Here is a 19,602-nt window from a genome sequence, read left to right on the forward strand (position 1 = left end):
TATATATATATCAACAAAATACCAGGGAGGCCTGATAAATCTTCCTGCTGCACGGAGCTGGAGCCAAAGCCAGATCAGCCTGGTCCTCAGCTGCACTCAATTAAACTCCCATGGCCTGGTGCAGTCCCTGCCCAGTGGGGGATGGGACGTGGCAGAGGCTCCACTCTGAGCCCCTTGCTTTGGTCTGGGCTGCAGTGGGACAGCAAGCCCTACCCTTGTCCTCTAAAGACCCATGTCCCTACACAAGTGAGGGGGGAGGCTCTGGGACAGACAGACAGACAGACTGCTGGAGACAGCCCTGCACGTCGGGAGTGGATTTCATCCTCTCTTGTTGCTATGTTTTCCTCCATGTTCATATGACAGACTGCAGGCACCCGGGGCAAGGACTGTCATAGAATCATAGAATATGGGATTGTTTAGTCTGTGGAAGAGAAGAATATGGGGGGATTTGATAGCTGCTTTCAACTACTTGAAAGAAGGTTCCAAAGAGGATGGATCTAGACTGTTCTTAGTGGTAGCAGATGACAGAACAAGGAGTGATGGTCTCAAGTTGCAGTGGGGGAGGTTTAGGTTGGATATTAGGCAAAACTTTTTCACTAGGAGGGTGGTGAAGCACTGGAATGCGTTACCTAGGGAAGTGGTGGAATCTCCTTCCTTTGAGGTTTTTAAGGTCAGGCTTGACAAAGCCCTGGCTGGGATGATTTAGTTGGGGATTGGTCCTGCTTTGAGCAGGGGGTTGGACTAGATGACCTCCTGAGGTCCCTTCCAACCCTGATATTCTATGATTCTATGATTCTAATATCTAGGGTGGAACACAGCAGCCGTTTAATAGCGCACTGCAATGGCCAACAAGAATCTCATATGCAACTGAAACCCGAAGGGAGTGTTTGGGAGGTGGACTGTGTTGACCCAAGCTGGGACTGGGGCAGAGGGGTGACAACTCCTGATGACGGGGATTCACAGCTGAAGAGTCTGGAGGCTCAGGAAAGATTTTAAGCCTCAGGAAAGTTACAAGTGAAAGGACAACAGGGCGGAGGTGGAGGAACCCAGGGAAAGGTGTGCTAGTGGGGATATCAGCCTGGCTGGATTCACCCATCACTGGGCCCTAGGCAGTGTCAAGGGCCCATCCTGCTATCCTCAGGCAGACCAAACTGGGGGCTTTGCTTGAGTGCATTGGGCAGGACTGGGCTCTGAACTGATGGAAAGGCCCAGCTCCCATGCTCAGACCCAGTGGAGTCCTGCTTGTTCCATCTCCAGGGCTAGGCATGGAGGGGACCTGGGGCATGTGGATTTCTGCAGGAGCAGGAAGGATCCAGGTCTAGGCAGGAAACACACATCTGGCTCTCAGGATGGCTTCCTGCCTGCAGCCTCCAACTGCCTCAGCTCCTCCACAGCAGCTCCCGGCTCTCACTTACCTTTCACACCTTCATCCCCAGGGTTCCCATGAGTGGACGGAGACCCCCAGAGCTGGTAGGAATCCAAGGGGGCAGCCCCGTTGGTTACGAGGTGTCTGTTGGGTACTAGGGAGGTTGCAGGCTCAGCTGAAGACAGCAATGCCACCTACGAGCAAGAGAGAGTTCCCAGCAGTGCGCCCAGATAGACTGCGCTAGACAGACTTGGGGCCCATTTCCTCTCCCCACGATGGTTCTGCACTGACAGCTGTCACCCGCAGCCACTCAGCATGCCCTTCCGAGATTGGTGAGCCTGCTGCAGCGTTGGCTCTCAGCAGAACCTTTCAGCAGAGGCTCATGGTTTATGATCCAGAGGTCACAGGTTCAATCTCCCCTGACGTCCCACCCAAGGGTCTGGTGTTGTACTTCTATGGAGGAAGCTTTGCATTGCCTGGACATTCAGAGCTTTGGGGTTGAGGGGAGGAACTTGCAGCTTTGCTAAATGCATGGAGGGGGGCTCAAGGGCCTTGGTGTTCTGACTTGGTAGCCTTTGTCTCTGCACAAACTTGCATCAGCTGAATTAAACTCGTTTAGTTAGCCCTTGTGTGGACACCCCTATTTCAGTTTAACAGCAGCTTATGTTGATTTAGCTTAAACCACTTCCTAAGGCCTTGTCTACACTGGAGATGTGAACCGGTAAAAGTTCTGTCGGCATAGAGCCACCGACTGTTCAGCAGGATGTGCTCACACTCGGCAGCTAGGGGTGGTGCATCACACTGATCAGGCAGAAGCACGTTGCATTGTGGGTAGGCATCCTGGCATCCTCCAAGCCACCTTCAGGCACACTGCCTTGTAGAAAACTGTTGCTGTGTATTGTGAGATACCCAGGAACCTCTCAGGGAACTGAGGGCATTAGGGGGTCAAAGCCCACCATTCCCTCTGTTCTATCCCATGACTACAGCCCTACCATAGTCACGATCCATTTTGGTCAATTTCACGGTCATCAGATTTTTAAAACAGTAAATTTTATGATTTAAAATAAAATAGTAAATTTCACGATTTCAGTTATTTGAATCTGAAATTTCATGGTGTTGTAATTGCGGGGGTCCGGACCTAAAAAGGAGTTGGGGGGGTCACGAGGTTATTGTAAGGGGCTGTGTGCGGTACTGCTACCCTTCCTTCTGCGCTGCTGCCTGCAGAGCTGGGGAGCCGGGGAGCAGCGGCTGCTGGCCGGGAGCCCCGCTCTGAAGGCAGAGGCACCCCCAGCAGCAGGGCAGAAGTAAGGATGTCGTGGTCTGGGATTGCCACCCTTCCTTCTGCGCTGCTGCCTGCAGAGCTGGGGAGCTGGGGAGCAGCAGCTGCTGGCCGGGAGCCCCGCTCTGAAGGCAGAGGCACCCCCAGCAGCAGGGCAGAAGTAAGCGTGGCCTGGTCTGAGATTGCCACCCTTCCTTCTGCGCTGCTGCCTGCGGAGCTGGGCCCTCAGTCAGCAGCCGCCGCTCTCCGGCCGCCCAGCCCTGCAGGCAGCAGGGCAGAAGTAAGCGTGGCCTGGTCTGGGATTGCCACCCTTCCTTCTGCACTGCTGCCTGCAGAGCTGGGCCCTCAGTCAGCAGCCGCCGCTCTCCGGCCGCCCAGCCCTGCAGGCAGCAGGGCAGAAGGAAGCGTGGCCTGGTCTGGGATTGCCACCCTTCCTTCTGCACTGCTGCCTGCAGAGCTGGGCCCTCAGTCAGCAGCCGCCGCTCTCCGGCCGCCCAGCCCTGCAGGCAGTACAGAAGTAAGGGTGGCAATACTGCATCCCCCATAAAATAACCTTGTGACCCCCCTGCAACTCCCTTTTGGGTCAGGACCCCCAGTTTGAGAAATGCTGGTCTCGCTGTGAAATCAGTGTAGCTTAGGGTAAAAGCCCACAAAAGCCCAGATTTCACGGTGAACGACGCGTTTTTCATGGCCGTGAATTTGGTAGGGTCCTACCCATAACTGACTGCTCTGGTCCCGTTTATGAGCTGGCCCTTGCACCTGTGGACAGGGCCTGGGGGGACCCAGCACCCTTCTCCGTTTTAAGGACAGGGCATGTGGCCCTGGTGCGTCTGCAAGGCCACAGGGCTCAGACACACCTAACTGGACGCTTGGGCTGTGCTGCTGCAGCTGTTCCTGGAACAACTGCACTTGAGACGTGGGGTTAACCCAGGTCAGAGTGTCCACACAGCCTCCTGCACCTTAAATTGGTGCTACTCTGCATGGAGAAAAGCCCCTGGTGTGCAAAGGGTCGTATGGAAAACCTGGGCTGGGGTCTTGGGAACAATCTATTTCCTTGTGCCAAAGTCCTGGTCAGAGCCATGGGGAATCTTTCTAGGATATAGTGACTTGGGCCTTTAGGTGGCATGTGCCCAACTGCCATGGCCTGGCGCACCTGCTAAGATCAAGCACTAATCTCTGGGATGGGCTACAGGGGCAGAACCCCTCTTGCCAGTGAGTCCCTGGGGCTCTCTATTTCTGATGCCAGGTCTAAAGCAGAGCAAAGGTTAAAGCACACAGAGGGTTAACCTGGGAGCCCAATCCCCTAATACACTGGCCTCCCTATGACATTGAGCCCTGAGGGGTGATGCGATCACAACAAAACCTCACCCGCACATTCCCCAGGGCTCCAGGCCAACTGGTCTTAGTGACACTTCTCCTGTAGTCCTCAGACAGTCCATCCCACGGAGTGTCATCTCCTAAGGAACACACCCTATGGCCTGGTGTTACCCCAACTGGAGACCATTCATATCACACAGGGATAGAAACCAGGCACCAGATCCACCCCTCCTCCCCTCCGCTGCCAGGCCAGTCCCCCACAGTCTGGTCTGAAGGGCCTGTTAGTTGTGTGTGTCTCAGGTGCGGGGGCTTCACAGCATTGGCACAGGTAACTCGCCCACATTTGCCTGAGTGGCAGAGCTGTGAACAGAACCCAGGAGTCCGGAGTCCCATGGTTTAATAACCCGAAGACCATCTGTCCTCCCCTAAATGCTTACAGCAAACTGAAAAGTCAACCGTTAAATTCCCACCTGTTTCATAAAGCACTCAGCCTCTGAACAGCCATGCCACACCCTGGCTATGCTCTATCTTGTCCTACGTAACTTCTGCGAGTGCCTTAGAATTGCAATTCCTGTGGGACGGGGATGGATTATCTGTTGGGGGCTGACCTCCTGCTACACACGGTGCACTTCTACGGAGAAAGGCTGGGTGGTCCAGTGACCCTAAGTCCAGGACTCAGGCAACCCAGGTACAATTCCCCACTCTGCCACAGACTTCCTGTGTGACCATGGGCAAGTCACTGAGCTCTTCCATAAAAATGGGGATAATAGCGCTGCCCTTCCTCCTTGGGGGTCATGAGGATAAACACACTGACGCTTCTGGGGTGCTCTCTGTAATGGGCGTTGTGTCAGTACTCCAGAGAGACAGCTGTCTGCTCCTGGGGTTGGCACAGCTGGCTGAAAACAAAACAAATGCAATTTTGCCCCAACCTTTTGAAATGTTGAAGTTCTTTTCATTTCAAAGGGTAAAACAGGAATTGCAGGATGAAGGAAGGTGTCCCAGGAATTGCATTTCTGGGCAGAAAAAGAAAGCAGAACCTCTCCAGTAGGAATAAGGCAAAAAGAAAAGAAGGGGGAAATGAAGAATAATAAACAAAAATACTTAAAAAAATGATAGCACAAAATGTTGATGAAAAAAGAAAGGCAACTGTTTAAAATGAACAAGCTGGCAGCCCCACTCCAAGTGTGACACAGAATATCAGGGGCTGGACTAGCCAACCTCCTTCTACATTTCCATGAGATTTCACTGGGATCCAGGGGTAAACGTCAGACTCAACATTGAACCCAACCTCCACGAGATGCAAAGTTCTGAGGTGAGACGGTCAGGCTGGCTCCCCTACCACACCCTGTGCTCCCTGATCCTGTACCAGCGTCCCGCCTCCAGCCCCCTGCCACACAGACACTGACCTTGGCTTCCAGGCTGCTGAGACGCGCCGTCAGTTCCACCACTTTGCTGCAATTCAAACACCCTGGGAAATCAACCAAAAGAACAGAGAGTAAAGGGACTGGGGAGAAACCTGAGGCAGGATGGAGGGGCAGCGAGAGGGAGTGGGGAGGAAATAAAGAGGAGGGGAAGAGTGCGGGGCAGGGAGTATGGACGTGGGCTCATAACATTCTGTGCCAAAGGTTCCCTGGGCAGCCCAGGCGTAGGCTGCATGCCAGGGGCTGGCGTAACCCACTCTGTGCCCAGCCTGCAGCGGCCAGGAGTCTGCTACAGCCCCACTCAGCGCTTTTCGCTCTGGAGGTCTCAGCTCAATCCTGGATCTGTCAGCCAAGCGGGTGGGACCCATTGTTCCCCGGCTCCAGGACAGCGAAGCACCAAACAAGTCAGGCCCTGTCACTCTTTGTCATCCACATTCTGCTCCCCCAGGGGGTCCTAACCCTGATCCCAGGAGACCCCACCTGCTGGGGGGAGACCAGAACTCACTTCCAGGCAGGACTCGTTCCCTGGGGCTCACCCTGAGGAGTAAGAGCCCCGCTGTGGTGTAAGACAGGTACAAGCACAGCACTCCCGCAGCAGGGACGATGCCTACCCTGGGGGCCTGCCCCAGTTCCAGCCATTGGGGCACACAGCTCAGCCTGGGGCTGCACCTGCACAGCTGCCCCAGTCACAGGTGCCGACTCCATGGGTGCTCCAGCCCCGGAGCACCCACGGGGAAAAATTAGTGGGTGCTCTGCACACACTGGCAACCAAGCTCCTCTCACCCCCCGACCCACCTTCTCCTTCTCCTCCTCCTCCTCCTCCACCCCCACAACCGTGTCGCATCCCCACTCCTCCACCTACCTCCCAGCACTTCCCCCCCGCCGCTGCCAAACAGCTGTTCCGCGGATTGCTGGGAGGGAGGGGGAGGAGCGGGAACATGGTGCACTCGGGGAGGAGGCAAGGAAGGGGCAGGGCTGGGGCGGGGATTTGGGGAAGGGTTGGAATGGGGGCAGGGCCAGAGATAGAGGTGGGGTCGAGTACCCAAGGGAAAGCGGGGAAGTTGCCATGCGTTGCCTATGACCCCAGTGGCTGTCATTGGCGTAAATGGCCAGTGTGGGCAAGGCCTCGGGCTCTTGGTCTTCGGGACTTGAGCCCAGGCTAGAAGGATTTACAAGGGTCACACAGCAGGGCCTTGGGAATGTCCTTTACCCGATTTCACAGAAATGGCGAGTGATAGAGATGTTATGATCTAAAGCTGGTTCTGGACCAGGGCTGGGCAAATAACAACCGATCCCTGGGCCTTCCCAGCCAGACCTGAAACAGGCCTTTCTTCAAGCCTCGACTTGGTCAGATCATTTTCTAGGCATGCCCCTTTATTTCCCTTGGATGCCATCAGGATCGGAAAGTGCTCAGGTACCGTGAGGAAGGCTGTTGGCACAGGATTTCCAATCCAAGCAAATGCAGGAAGTACTGGAAATATACCAGAGACTGAGATGACAGGCACCTTATAAATATGATAGCTAGAGAGTATGACAATAGACTGACCAATCGATTTATGTGGGATCACACCCGTACTTGCTCACACTCATGTGAATCCTTAATTCCACAATTTGCCAAACCCGGGAGACTTGGAAACTATCTGAGCTTGTGGGTGCTTAACTGACGCTCCTGACTGACCCACTGCTGCTACCGACCAGCTGAGGTCTGAGAAGCAGCAGAAATAACCTGTCACTCTTGATGGGGGGGGGCAATTTTAGGGTTGGGGGGCATGTGACCACCCCACGCACTGCCTCTGGTGCCTTTCCCACTCCCCCTGTGCCTCCCACACCTGCTCCAAGCCAGCACGTCCTTGCCCACCCCCTTCACAGCTCCTTCCCCACCTGGTCTCCCATTGCCTGGCCGCTGGAGCGGGCTCGGGCCACCTGCTGCTGAGCAGGTACCTGTCGCTGTGGGTGAGGGAGGGCCAGGGATCAGAGGGCTTCCCCCGTGCTGCCATGCCTGGCTCTCTTCCCTGCTCTGGGCACCCCCTAGCGGGCTCAGCGGGCATGCTAGGGGCCTTTCCCAGGCATGTCCGACCCTGGCGAAATCAAGGGGGGGGGACGCCCCCCGACCTGAAGGTGTTTGCAGTGTGGAGCAGACAGCCATCGTGGGGATGGCAGCAGGGCAGATGCATTGGGAAGACACAGTACTACCACCCATTAACAAAGCCAGGCTTCCCTCCCAAGGCACAGCAGGAGGAGGGCCAGAGATCTGCCTCGTCCTCACCTCGCCTTACGCTCTACCTCGAGCTCTCAGCCGGCGATACCAACTCCTGGCACACCAGAGGCTATCAAACACTGACCATTTCGTTGCAAGTCTTCCGGGAGGTCCGTCGCATTTTGGGAGAGACACAGGTGAGATCCTCATATCCCACCCCCCGCCTTTTTCCTGCCACGTAGGAGCATTAGCTGTGACATTCTGGCCAGATTCCACAGTGGACAATTACACTCTGCATCCCTGAAAGCCCCTTGGAAGTTGCCAGTTGCATACAATACTCTTTTGCACGTCCTGCCCTGAACTATTGTGAATGCTGTAGCCCAGAGGCAGCTGCATTTTAGCAGGAGGTGAAATGGCATTTTATCTATTCTGATCGAATCTAATCAGCCAGGTCCCTGGAATCAATCTGGCCTGTCTCCTCAACTAGTTTTGCTCCTGGTTCTGTAGCAATTTGACCTGAAGAAAGCTCAGACACCCCTTAGCTTCACCAACAATGAATGTCAAGGTGGGAGAGCCTCTTCTGAGCATGAAAGAGGCATAAAGAAAGGAGCTCTCAGCCCCCTCTCCCTGGGGAAATACTCATTCTCATTGTCCAGGGTCAAAGGGCACCAGGAGGTTTGCAGCCTTAATTGCTCCTAGTCCCAACACAGAGCCTGCCCTCCTCACTGTCAAGAGTCCAAACCGTCTCCATGGCTACTCGGGGCCTGGCTCCGACTTTTAAAGGAGCAGCATCTCTTCTTTTTTTTTTTGCATCTGCCATTTCAAGATCTCTTCCCCGCTTGTTCATCGAGAGACGGTCTGAGTCCTAGGAATGTCCTTGTCTGCAATTTCTCCTCAGCCTGCGTCTCCAAGGTGCAAGATGCTCTTCCCAGCTAAGAGTAGATAAGGGCTCTGTGCAGACCATGGACACTGCCACTCAAGTCAGCTGGAGAGGTCCCCAAGGCCATAGCCACCCAGAGTCCCAGACATTAACGACCCAACCAGTCCATCCAGGGCAGAATTGGCCCCTCCAGGTTTCATGTCCCATTTCTGGGGCTTGCCCACCTTGCCCTGGAGGAATCTCCTTCTCCAGAGTGTGTGTGTGTGTGTGTGTCGGGGGGCAGATTCTCCTCTGCCCGGCATCGTGTGTGGTCGCTCAGTGTAGAGTGGATTTACAGTGCTCCTGTTCTGATGTGGTGTGAGTGGACCACTGATAAAAATGGCTGCACTAGGGGCTGAGTAACCAGGATCAGGCCCTTTAGTCTGCAGCCTGCTGAGTCTTGGGGCTGGGGGATCTTGCAGCGAGAAGCAAACATGGGGGGCAGATGGAATGGGATGGGGGAGTACAGCTCTCTTGCTCTTCCTCCTTTTCCTCCCCTCTTTGTAAAACAGACACAAGGAAGGACTTCTGCACACAACGCACAGTCAACCTGTGGAACTCGCTGCTGGGGGATGTTATGAAGGCCAAAACTGTAACTGGGTTCAATGAATAATTCCATAAGTTCACATAGGATAGGTCCATCACTGTTTTTTAGCCCAGATGGTCAGGGATGCAACCCCATGCTCTGGGTGTCCCTAAGCCTCTGACTGCCAGAAGCTCGGACAGGATGACAGGGGATGGACCACTAGATAATTGCTCTGTTCTATTCATTCCCTCTGAAGCACCTGGCATTGGCCACTGTCAGAGGCCAGGATACTGGGTTGGATGGACCATTGGTTGGATATGGTCCTTCTTATGTTCTTATGTCATTTGGTGGCATGAGTGGAACAAGTTGGTGGGTCCCAGAGGCTGACCTATCGTGGTCCCAGAAACCACCACCCAGCGGGCCCTCGCCATTGGAGGCCAAGGACATGGAGAGAGAATGAGCACCCTGTATTACCCTGGGAATAATGGCAGGTGGCTGAACCTAAACGTCCAAGGGGTTTCACAGAGGACCCAGGGGCTGAGTTCCGAGGATCCCCTCCAACGTCCCCTCCTCACATTCCAGGGGGTCTCCATGAAGACCAGTTGCTAACGTTGAATTGGACTGGAAGGATGTGGTTGGTCATTGATCACCTGGCGGCATGGGCGGTGGGTATAACAGGTATAAACCTAAGCCAAGCCCTGGCCTCGCCCATGCTGGTGCCAAAGCTGGCGGGAGCTCAGCTCCATCGCTGGCTGGGGGCCAGCGGGCTGGCGCTGGGGCGGCCCGGCACTAGGGGTCAGTGCTTGGGCTGGTGCTGAGGCTGGCCAGTGGCCTGGCACTGAGGGCCGGCGCTGCGGTGGCCCTGCGGCCCAGTGCTGGTGCTGTCTCCCGCTGTCCTTCCTTGGTGTGACCCAGGGCTGAAAGCAGGGAGAGGCCCCCCGGTGTCACCAAGGGCACTGGGGAATGCGGGGAAAGTGGTTTGGCTGGGGCTCCTCTGGCCGGGGTGTGTGTGTGTGTGTGTGTTAAGGGCTCTGGTGGATGGGTGAGTGCTCAGGTATGGGCGGGGCCTTGGGTGCAAGGGGCGGGGCCGGGTGGCTAGCTCACGTGCTGCCCATGCCTGGTGGAATGTACCCTTTGTGAGAGCTGAGGCCCCCCCACTCTGGACACGCCCCCGCCAGCCCGCCCTCGCCTCTCCCCCGGGGTGTGTGCTCAGAAAGCACAAGGCTGGAGAAAGTCCCAGTGGATGCCAGACAGAAGCTAGAACAAAAGGAGAACATGTGGGAAGCGAGGTACCTCCGCCCCCAACCCTCAACAGCTGGACTCAGCAAGCCAGGCCAGGCAGCGGAGTCTGGAGAGAAGACAAGGCCAAGTTTAAAAAGCCATGTAAACCCCAGAGATGATGAGGGGGAAGGATGCTTGGCACTGCTGTCCTGTCCACAGACACTTCTCCCTCCTGCACTCCCATGTCCACAGCCCCGGCCGTGCCAGGTAGATGGAATTCCTGCCCATGACATGCTTGGAAGGCAGGAATGCAGATGCCTGACACTCCTCGGCCAAAGGACCATGTTGGCAGCTGGATTGGGAAGGAGGCATTGCACGTGGGGTTGGTTCCTGTTTTGTTGCATAGGGAGGGTTGTGGGAAGAGAGTCAAACGGTTACATGCAGCACTGCTATCTCCCAGCCCGGCCGTGGGTATGGGAAATGGGGGGCCTGAGTCTTCTTTGGGGCAGAGCAAAGGGCTCTTTGAACACCCATCTAGCAGCTCCTCTATACTGCCAGAGTGGTGCAAAGGGGCCTGGGTATCCATCCTCGGCATGCGGAGTTAGCACACAGCCAATAGCAAATTATCCATGCTCACACACAGGGCTGTTCCCACACAATGGGGGTTAGCATCTGACACTGCAGAACCAATCCGATTAGCTCCTTGGTCGGGGACAGACACAGCAAGCCACACCCCTCCGCTGAAGACAGTCCCGGGAAAAGCCCAACTCTCATACCTTATGCCCTGCTGAGATTGCAAACATGCCCTGAACCGAGGGACAAAGGAGCAAACCAGCAGGAAATAACCTGCCCCCACTGCACTTGGTGGTAAAACTCCTATAGACTTCAGGGCGGCCAGGGTTTCAGCACTGGCTCGAACCTCAGCCCAGGAGCAAGAGCTGGGCAGACAAGCTGTTCCCCTCTGTGCGTTGACTTGCTCTGAATAGTCTGTGTACTGCACCTTTAATAGGGGAGATGGTCCCCTCCCCCCCACAACTGCAGCAGGGACAGGCAGCCATTTTGTGTTCAGCTCAGTGCAGACTGTTATAGAGACAATATATAAATATGTCATTGGCTGAAACCATCCGGTTGCTCTGGGGAATGGAAAAAAACAGCAGTTCCTTTCTTTCTGCCACCAGGCATGCCCCTCTGTCTACTTCACGTTGCTATTCTGCCACCCATCATATAGCAGCTGAGCACCCTTCACATAAACTCAAAACAAAAGAAAAATCCCTAGCAGCCTCTCCTCCTTATTAGGGTCAGCACCTGACAAGGGGGTGTGCCACACGAGTGTATTTCCGCCTGTGTGTCACTCACAAGCTCTTTGCGGCGAGCGTCCACTGGAGCCGTCAGTCTTGGCCAGGACACCTGTGTCCCCTGGTGTTCACTTACTGGGTGAGGGTCATTCCTAGCATCAGGTCTTCGGCCCACATTGGCGTTTTATAACTGGCTTTCCACAAATGTTCCACAATATTTGCTCTTTCAGCAAACTCTGCTGCTGGAAAATGACACCTCCCCTTACACTCCTAAACCCCACAAACTGGAAAAAACAAAAATAATAAATAAATCCAAGCCAAAATCCCAACCCCGCCCGCACCCCCAAGCGCCGCCCCCGCAGCTCCCATTGGCCAGTTCCCAGCCAATGGGAGCTGGGGGGGACAGTGCTGGTGGCGGGGGCAGTGTGCGGAGCCACCTCCCCCCTCCTGGGGCTGCAGATACATGCCAACAGCCAGCCGCTTCTGGGAGCGGCGTGGGACCACGGCATGCAGGCAGCCTGCCTGAGCCCTGCTGCACTGGGGCCCCCCTTAGCCCGGGGCCCTGGACTGCAGCCCCTAAAGCCCCTGTGTTAATTCGGCCCTGCTAGTGCCTGGCTTCCTTCATTCGCTCTCTCTTTCCCTATCTATCGTTCTCTTTTCCCACTGCCACTCTCTGCCCCCTCCCTGCCCCTGAAATAGGTCAGAGCAGGGGCAAGGGCAGTACAGGTTTGAGGGGAGGAGAGGTGCAGAGTTTCTAGCATGGCACAATCTGCAGCCAAAGAAAGGTGACACCTTCCCTCCAGACCCACCTGAGTAGGTTGCTGGTCGGAGAGGGAGCCTCCGCAGTGGGGCTGGACGTCCGGCTTCCTGAGGGGCGACGTAGCTGATGGTCTCTGCAAAGGAAACGGATGGCATTAGTCACTCAGTGGACTGGCTCATGGGATCTGTGGTTTCCCTGCTGCCCCTGGCTGGAACCCCGACCCCCAGGGAGACTGTCCAGTGGAAACTGACCCCTAGTTCCTGTCTTGGGGGCTCTCTGGGGCCTCTCAGCTCTGGTATTGCCCCTGTGAAGGAAGCTGAGCTCAGTGGGGCAGAAGCTTATCCCCACTCCTCTCCTGCTGCTCCCAGGGGGTACAAGGCCCTTCCAGGGGCCGGCTCCTGAGAGAGTCAGTAACATTCAATAGCATTAAGGGAGACAAACTGGAGGAGATCAGACACACCCACCCAGGGCCAACCGTCTACTGCAGCACTGCAAAGGACTGAGGGCCCCAGCTGCAAGCCTGGGTGCAGAGACCAGTTCGTGGGAATGCAGGGCCCATGCCAGCGGTGGGATGCTGGGCAGTGCGATGAACAGCTAGATGGACACTGGGGGGGGGGAGAGGGGTGTTGTGAGAGAGTGGGGGCAGAGGAGAGCATATTGAGCTGTGCCCACCTCAGGGACACTCCTCGTTTCCATGGGTCTGGATCACATCCTACAAGCCTGGACTGTTGATTGGGGGTGCTGCTGGGCCAGCATGGGGTGCAGGAATCACCCAGCCTGGGTCTCCCACAGGCCAGCACAGAGAATCATAGAATCATAGAATATCAGAGTTGGAAGGGACCTCAGGAGGTCATCTAGTCCAACCCCCTGCTCAAAGCAGGACCAGTCCCCAGTGTTTGCCCCAGATCCCTAAACGGCCACCTCAAGGATTGAACTCACAACCCTGGGTTTAGCAGGCCAATGCTCAAACCACTGAGCTACTAATTGCTAGCCCCGAGCTGGCCATTTGCTTTGCCACGAGACCCCTGCAGGCTGGCGCTGCCCGACCCCCCGCGGCATCGCAAAGTCCCAGCCTCCCTGCAGCATGGACCCTCTCCACACACGAAGCAAAAGGGGCGACACGCACAGCTGGCCATCTCTGAGCCAGGGCAAGGGCAAGACCTGGTGCTGCTGGGGTGGGGGAGCAAAGGAGGATGGGTCAGCCTGGGCCTGGACATGGAGGCAAACAATCTGCCGCACAGGTGCCAGGTCTGGTTCAGGTGCTAGCTCTCTGTGCTCCCCCCAGGGACCCCCCCCCCCCGATGCTTCTTCCCAAGCCCTGCAAGGGATTAACATCTCCCCCTCCCCGCACAGGTCTCCCAGTCTGTCAGGAGCCACCTCTTCCACGCCACCTCCTCTTCTAATGAGGAAGCCCCTGCACCCCACTTCCCTCCTCGCTGGGGTTTGTAGGCAGGTATGGCGCCTTGCTTACAGCTGTCCAGCCAAGGAGACCCTGGTGAATCCGGGGGAGAGAGGGGGGAGCAGGGAAAGCCGGTGCCTTTTGATCTCTCCCCCCAACTGACCAGCCTGATCTAACATTCCCCTCTATCTCCAAGGAGAGCTCCCGCCTGCCCACAGCTCAGTTCCCCAGTCCCTGCCCCCACGGGAGGGGTGCCCCAAACTCAACCCACACGCCTTTTGGGGGTGCGGAAGGAAACAAGGACGACACACACTTTCCCTGGGCAGTGGGGGACACAATTCCAAGCTCCCAGTAGCTCAGACAGTGGGATGGACCCTGGCTGTTGGGAACAGCCAAAGAACCGCAGTGGGGAGAGGGGGCAGACGAACTCCTCTCTGTCCTGATGGCCACTCGATTAGGCCCGAGTCCACATATGAACTCAGACCCCAGCGTAGGCTCAGGCACTGACCATCCAGGCTGACCTCACCCGTGGGTCCTTTGACTTGGAAAATGGGAGCCAACTACATTTGTCAGGGCCCTCTCTCTGCTGCTCCCCCCATCTCGGGCACCCTGGGTCACAGTCACATTCCCTTCCCAGACAGGGAGATGGAGGGGGTTGGGATGGGCGGGTGACTTCCTGCAGTGGCAGAGGAAGAGCTAAGAAGTGTTGCTTCATTCCTCCATTCGGGGCCAATGTCCTTGGGGCCTCAAGGAAACAGCAATGAATTCCCGCTCCCAGAACTGCCTTTATCGGAAGGACGGCACTGAACTTTGGCCCAAGCTCCCAGCTAGAAAAACCCTGTTGGAATGAAATGGAAGATGTTATAGGCAAACACGAGAGGACGTGAGGGCAATAGCCAGGGCCAGCAACAGGGCCGAACTAGCACCAGAAACAGGAAATACATGACAGCCTCTGTGCATGGCCCTGTGAGCTACACTGCAATTCTGCACTACTTTCCACCCCTCCACACACTGCACCTTTACACTGCATTATCCCTGTGAGCTGCACCTCCAACCTACCCTGCAACTCTCCATGTATTGCACCTTTGTACTATATTGCAATTAGTCACTGCTTTCTACCTTGCCATGCATTGCATCCCAGCACTGCACCTGTCCAGACATTGCACCTGAAAGCTACACTGCAACTCTTCAGCGAACTCTGCACTGCATTACACCGCTACATTGCACTAGCTCGAGGCACTGGACAACATTTCTGAATGGACTGCGCCTCCAAACTACACTGCAACTTTCCATGCATTCCACCTCCGAGTCACGCTGCCTCTCATAGAATCATAGAATATCAGGGTTGGAAGGGACCTCAGAAGGTCATCTAGTCCAACCCCCTGCTCAAAAGCAGGACCCATCCCCAATTAAATCATCCCAGCCAGGGCTTTGTCAAGCCTGACCTTAAAAACTTCTAAGGAAGGAGATTCCACCACCTCCCTAGGCAACGCATTCCAGTGTTTCACCACCCTCCTAGTGAAAAAGTTTTTCCTAATATCCAACCTAAACCTCCCCCACTGCAACTTGAGACCATTACTCCTTGTCCTGTCCTCTTCCACCACTGAGAATAGTCTAGAACCATCCTCTTTGGAACCACCTCTCAGGTAGTTGAAAGCAGCTATCAAATCCCCCCTCATTCGTCTCTTCTGCAGACTAAACAATCCCAGTTCCCTCAGCCTCTCCTCATAACTCATGTGTTCCAGACCCCTCATCATTTTTGTTGCCCTTCGCTGGACTCTTTCCAATTTATCCACATCCTTCTTGTAGTGTGGGGCCCAAAACTGGACACAGTACTCCAGATGAGGCCTCACCAACGTCGAATAGAGGGGGACGATCACGTCCCTCGATCTGCTCGCTATGCCCCTACTTATACATCCCAAAATGCCATTGGCCTTCTTGGCAACAAGGGCACACTGCTGACTCATATCCAGCTTCTCGTCCACTGTCACCCCTAGGTCCTTTTCCGCAGAACTGCTGCCTAGCCATTCGGTCCCTAGTCTGTAGCTGTGCACTGGGTTCTTCCGTCCTAAGTGCAGGACCCTGCACTTATCCTTATTGAACCTCATCAGATTTCTTTTGGCCCAATCCTCCAATTTGTCTAGGTCCCTCTGTATCCTATCCCTGCCCTCCAGCGTATCTACCACTCCTCCCAGTTTAGTATCATCCGCAAATTTGCTGAGAGTGCAATCCACACCATCCTCCAGATCATTTATGAAGATATTGAACAAAACCGGCCCCAGGACCGACCCTTGGGGCACTCCACTTGACACCGGCTGCCAACTAGACATGGAGCCATTGATCACTACCCGTTGAGCCAGACAATCTAGCCAACTTTCTACCCACCTTATAGTCCATTCATCCAGCCCATACTTCTTTAACTTGCTGACAAGAATACTGTGGGAGACCGTGTCAAAAGCTTTGCTAAAGTCAAGAAACAACACATCCACTGCTTTCCCTTCATCCACAGAACCAGTAATCTCATCATAGAAGGCGATTAGATTAGTCAGGCATGACCTTCCCTTGGTGAATCCATGCTGACTGTTCCTGATCACTTTCCTCTCATGTAAGTGCTTCAGGATTGATTCTTTGAGGACCTGCTCCATGATTTTTCCAGGGACTGAGGTGAGGCTGACTGGCCTGTAGTTCCCAGGATCCTCCTTCTTCCCTTTTTTAAAGATTGGCATTACATTAGCCTTTTTCCAGTCATCCGGGACTTCCCCCATTCGCCACGAGTTTTCAAAGATAACTCCTTGCATCTCAGCCTCACTTTGACCCAACAATAGTGCATGAGCACCCTGCATTGTGCACATGCCTCGGCTTTGCCACCTCAGTGCCCTATGTGCTACTCTGCACCATGCGCTGTGGAACTCCCTGCTGCAGGAGGCCATTGAGACAAAAACAGTTGCTGGATGTGACAAAGGGCTGAGTGACATTATGACTGTTGTAATAACTTTGGTTGCTCTGCAAGCTGCGAGTGATCAAACCTCATGTTTCAGGGTGTCTGATGAATCCCAGGAAGTACCCTTTCCAAGTACACCTCCAGGCACCAGCAGGGGAAGGTTTGCCGGAAGGGCCCGTGTTTCCCCTGTACACTGGCGCATGCCCAGATCCAAGATTAAATCTGCTCCCAGATCACTGCGCACCCTGCAGTTGGCACTGGAGAAAGGCACAGAGGGCACCAGGAAGTGTCAGGCTGTGGAGGGGGAAACAACATAGTGGGAATCAGGGGAGGGACAGTGCAGTGGACACTTGTGGGTGTCGGCATTAGGGGGCAGAGAGCGTCTGTAGGGGCAGGAACACATGGGCATCAGGGTTGGTGGTGGAGCAATGAGGAGGGCATCAGGGGGGCAGGCCACAGTCTAGCAGGAATGAAGGATGAGACATGTGCAGCACCCAGTGGGGATGGCACAGGGGGAAGGGGAGGTATAGTGGCATTGGAGAGTGGGAGGGCATGGTGTGGTGGGCAGCATATGCAGGGCATAGTGGACAGTCACTGGGCGGACAAGGCTTGGAGTGTCCCGCATTGCATTGCGTGGGGCTGCCCTACAGGCAGTATGCGCAGGCAGGTGGGTGGGATCAGTCCTGAGGCCACGTGACATGAGCACAGCTGAGTTCGCCCCACACTCAGGCACCTGTCCAGGTCCTGCCTCTCCTTAGTGCATTTGGAGGAGCTGGAGTTTGGGTCTGCAGAAAGGGGCCAAACTTTTGGGATCAGGGCCTGCTGTCACCAGATCCTGCACTGGGGCAGGCAGAGACTGTGAGAGTGAGTTAGCATGGGACTCACCTGTGGGACTCACTGCTGCAGCCTAGTATCCTAACGAACTGGCTGCTGTGCGCGAGCCCTTCCCTCCACTGGCTGCAATGAGAATTGCTCCCCATGCTGGCAGGTGTTTGGCTGCTCAGCATTAATTCTTATTCAAGATGAACTCCAGTGAGGGTTTCCAGAGCAGGGGCAGCTGCGTCCGAGTTCCAGAGGGAGGACCAGGGCGCTCATGGGCTTGGGACATTATCCAGGCAAATGGCTAAATAAAGCTTGTTTGATTTTGCTAAGGCAGAAATACAGGGGCCAGCCCCAGCATTGAGTTAGACCAGAGTGAATCCGGAGTGACTCCACTGATCACTCCTCTGACTCCACGAGAGCGCTGCAGATTTCCCCTAGTGTCACTGCAAATGGGTCTGGCCCAGTTTGGCTCTGGGCAGGGGGCAGTGGAGGAGCGAGGGTAGCTCAGGCTCCGACAGGGGTATAGTCACTGGAGAAAAACAAAGCTGAATTCCCCCGCCCGGAGAGCAGAGCTGAGCTCACATCCCAGAGCCAAGCTCCATCTGGGACCAGCTGGAAGAAGTGACCCCAACTGAGACATGCACAGAGACACAACGGATTTCCTGAGCCACCCACATCTTCAGGGAGCACTTGGGGGGAGGGGCTCGGCTTGGCCCCTCAGTGCAAGGGTCCCACCCCTTCCTGCACCCAGTGCATCCCAGTTCCCAGATGTCACTCAGCAGTGCTTGCAGGCCAGGTCCCCACTAGGGAAAGGGTCTCCCGGGGTTTGGGGACTCAGTCACATGTCAGAAACAGCCCCCAGGCAAGAGGGCTCCTGCCTCCCCTTTAGCTCTGAGCTCCATGGCTAATGTGATGGACAGGCCCAGCTGGCTAACAAGGCTTTGTTCTTCTCCAGCTCCTTCCCTCCCAAGGTGCTTCACCCACACCAGTGAGTTTAACTTCACAGTATCCCTGCAAGACAGAGACAATGCCCCCATGATGCAGAAATGGGGAAACCCTGGCACTGGCTCTGACATGCCCCAGGTGACACAGCGAGTCAACAGCAGTGCTGGGAACTGAAGCCAAGAGGCCTGTCTCCTTGTTCTAACCACCAGACAACACTACCCTCACAGAGATAGAAACCAGGAGCCCTGACTCTTCATCCCCTGCTCTTGCTAGTAGACCACATTTCCCACCCAGAGTCAGAAGGAGAACCCAGGAGTCCTGATTCCCAGAGCCTTGCTCTGGCCATTAAACCTCCTGACAGCCCACGCTGCAATAACATAAACAAAAATAAAAACTACTCACCAGTTTTTAAAAAGCAATTGCAGTGCCCATGCAAAAGGCACCAGCTTCACAGCCCAGAGACTGAAAACCCCTGTTCAACCCCTGAGTGGGCACAGCATGGGCAGCAACTGGGCAAGCTCCCCACACACCTTTCCCCACTCCCCGCCCCGATGGCACCCCCTGTATGGCTGAGTATCCATGCCCCAATCAGCCCTTGGCTTCTCTCCTTGTCAACAAGGGGGTGAGTTCCCTGGCACGCTGGTATTGTGGGTTGTGGTGCAAGGCTTGTGATATTGGCTGCAAGCCCCAGCTCCCAGACTCCTGGCATGGGGAGGATCCCAGCTTTCATTGTCTGAAATAAAGGGAATGTTCTAGCCCTGCTGGTTATGCAGAAAACATGATCCCTAAAGGCTCACAAACCAGCAGGCACCGAGGCAGAACCCAGACCTAAAGTCTCATGATTTTTAACCCACTCTCACAATTTTGGGAGCTGGACCCAGACTGGTGATTGTTGAACATCTGTGGCTGGCAAACCTGCCCTTGCCTATTGAGGCTGGACTGAGTCCTTGCCCAGATCCATCACACATTATTAACTCAACTCAGCCCCAAACCCCGTTTCTGATCCCCACAGCTGGCTAATCCCCTTCGCCCGCTTTCCAAGAGCAGCCCATGGCATCTGGGCAGGCACACACAGACAGCCTTTCTCCTGTGACTTCGACACTGAGAGGTGCCCCCGGCTGCGGGATGGCCTGACAGCCGCCCGAGTGCTGTGTAACCTGTGGTGTAACCCCCTCCTGTGTGTCGAGTTAATGT

General features: G+C 55.3%; 1 protein-coding gene across 11 annotated transcripts in view; it reads right to left on the reverse strand.

The window, feature by feature from the left end:
* Positions 1–19,602, reverse strand: part of EMID1 (EMI domain containing 1) — a 94,977-nt gene that overhangs the window by 25,906 nt on the left and 49,469 nt on the right. For all 11 annotated transcript variants that reach the window (XR_007352920.2, XM_048822260.2, XM_048822264.2 and 8 more), the window contains exons 5-7: positions 12,351–12,434; positions 5,369–5,430; positions 1,416–1,560 (exon numbers count right to left, since the gene is read on the reverse strand). Coding sequence is in view for 10 of the 11 variants with exons in the window: in XM_048822260.2 (XP_048678217.2) it covers positions 1,416–1,560; positions 5,369–5,430; positions 12,351–12,434 (291 nt within the window). In the remaining variant the exon portion in view is untranslated. The remainder of the gene's footprint in view (positions 1–1,415; positions 1,561–5,368; positions 5,431–12,350; positions 12,435–19,602) is intronic.

This window comes from Caretta caretta, chromosome 15 (genome assembly GCF_965140235.1).
Source record: "Caretta caretta isolate rCarCar2 chromosome 15, rCarCar1.hap1, whole genome shotgun sequence".
NCBI classification, from domain to species: Eukaryota; Metazoa; Chordata; order Testudines; family Cheloniidae; genus Caretta; species Caretta caretta.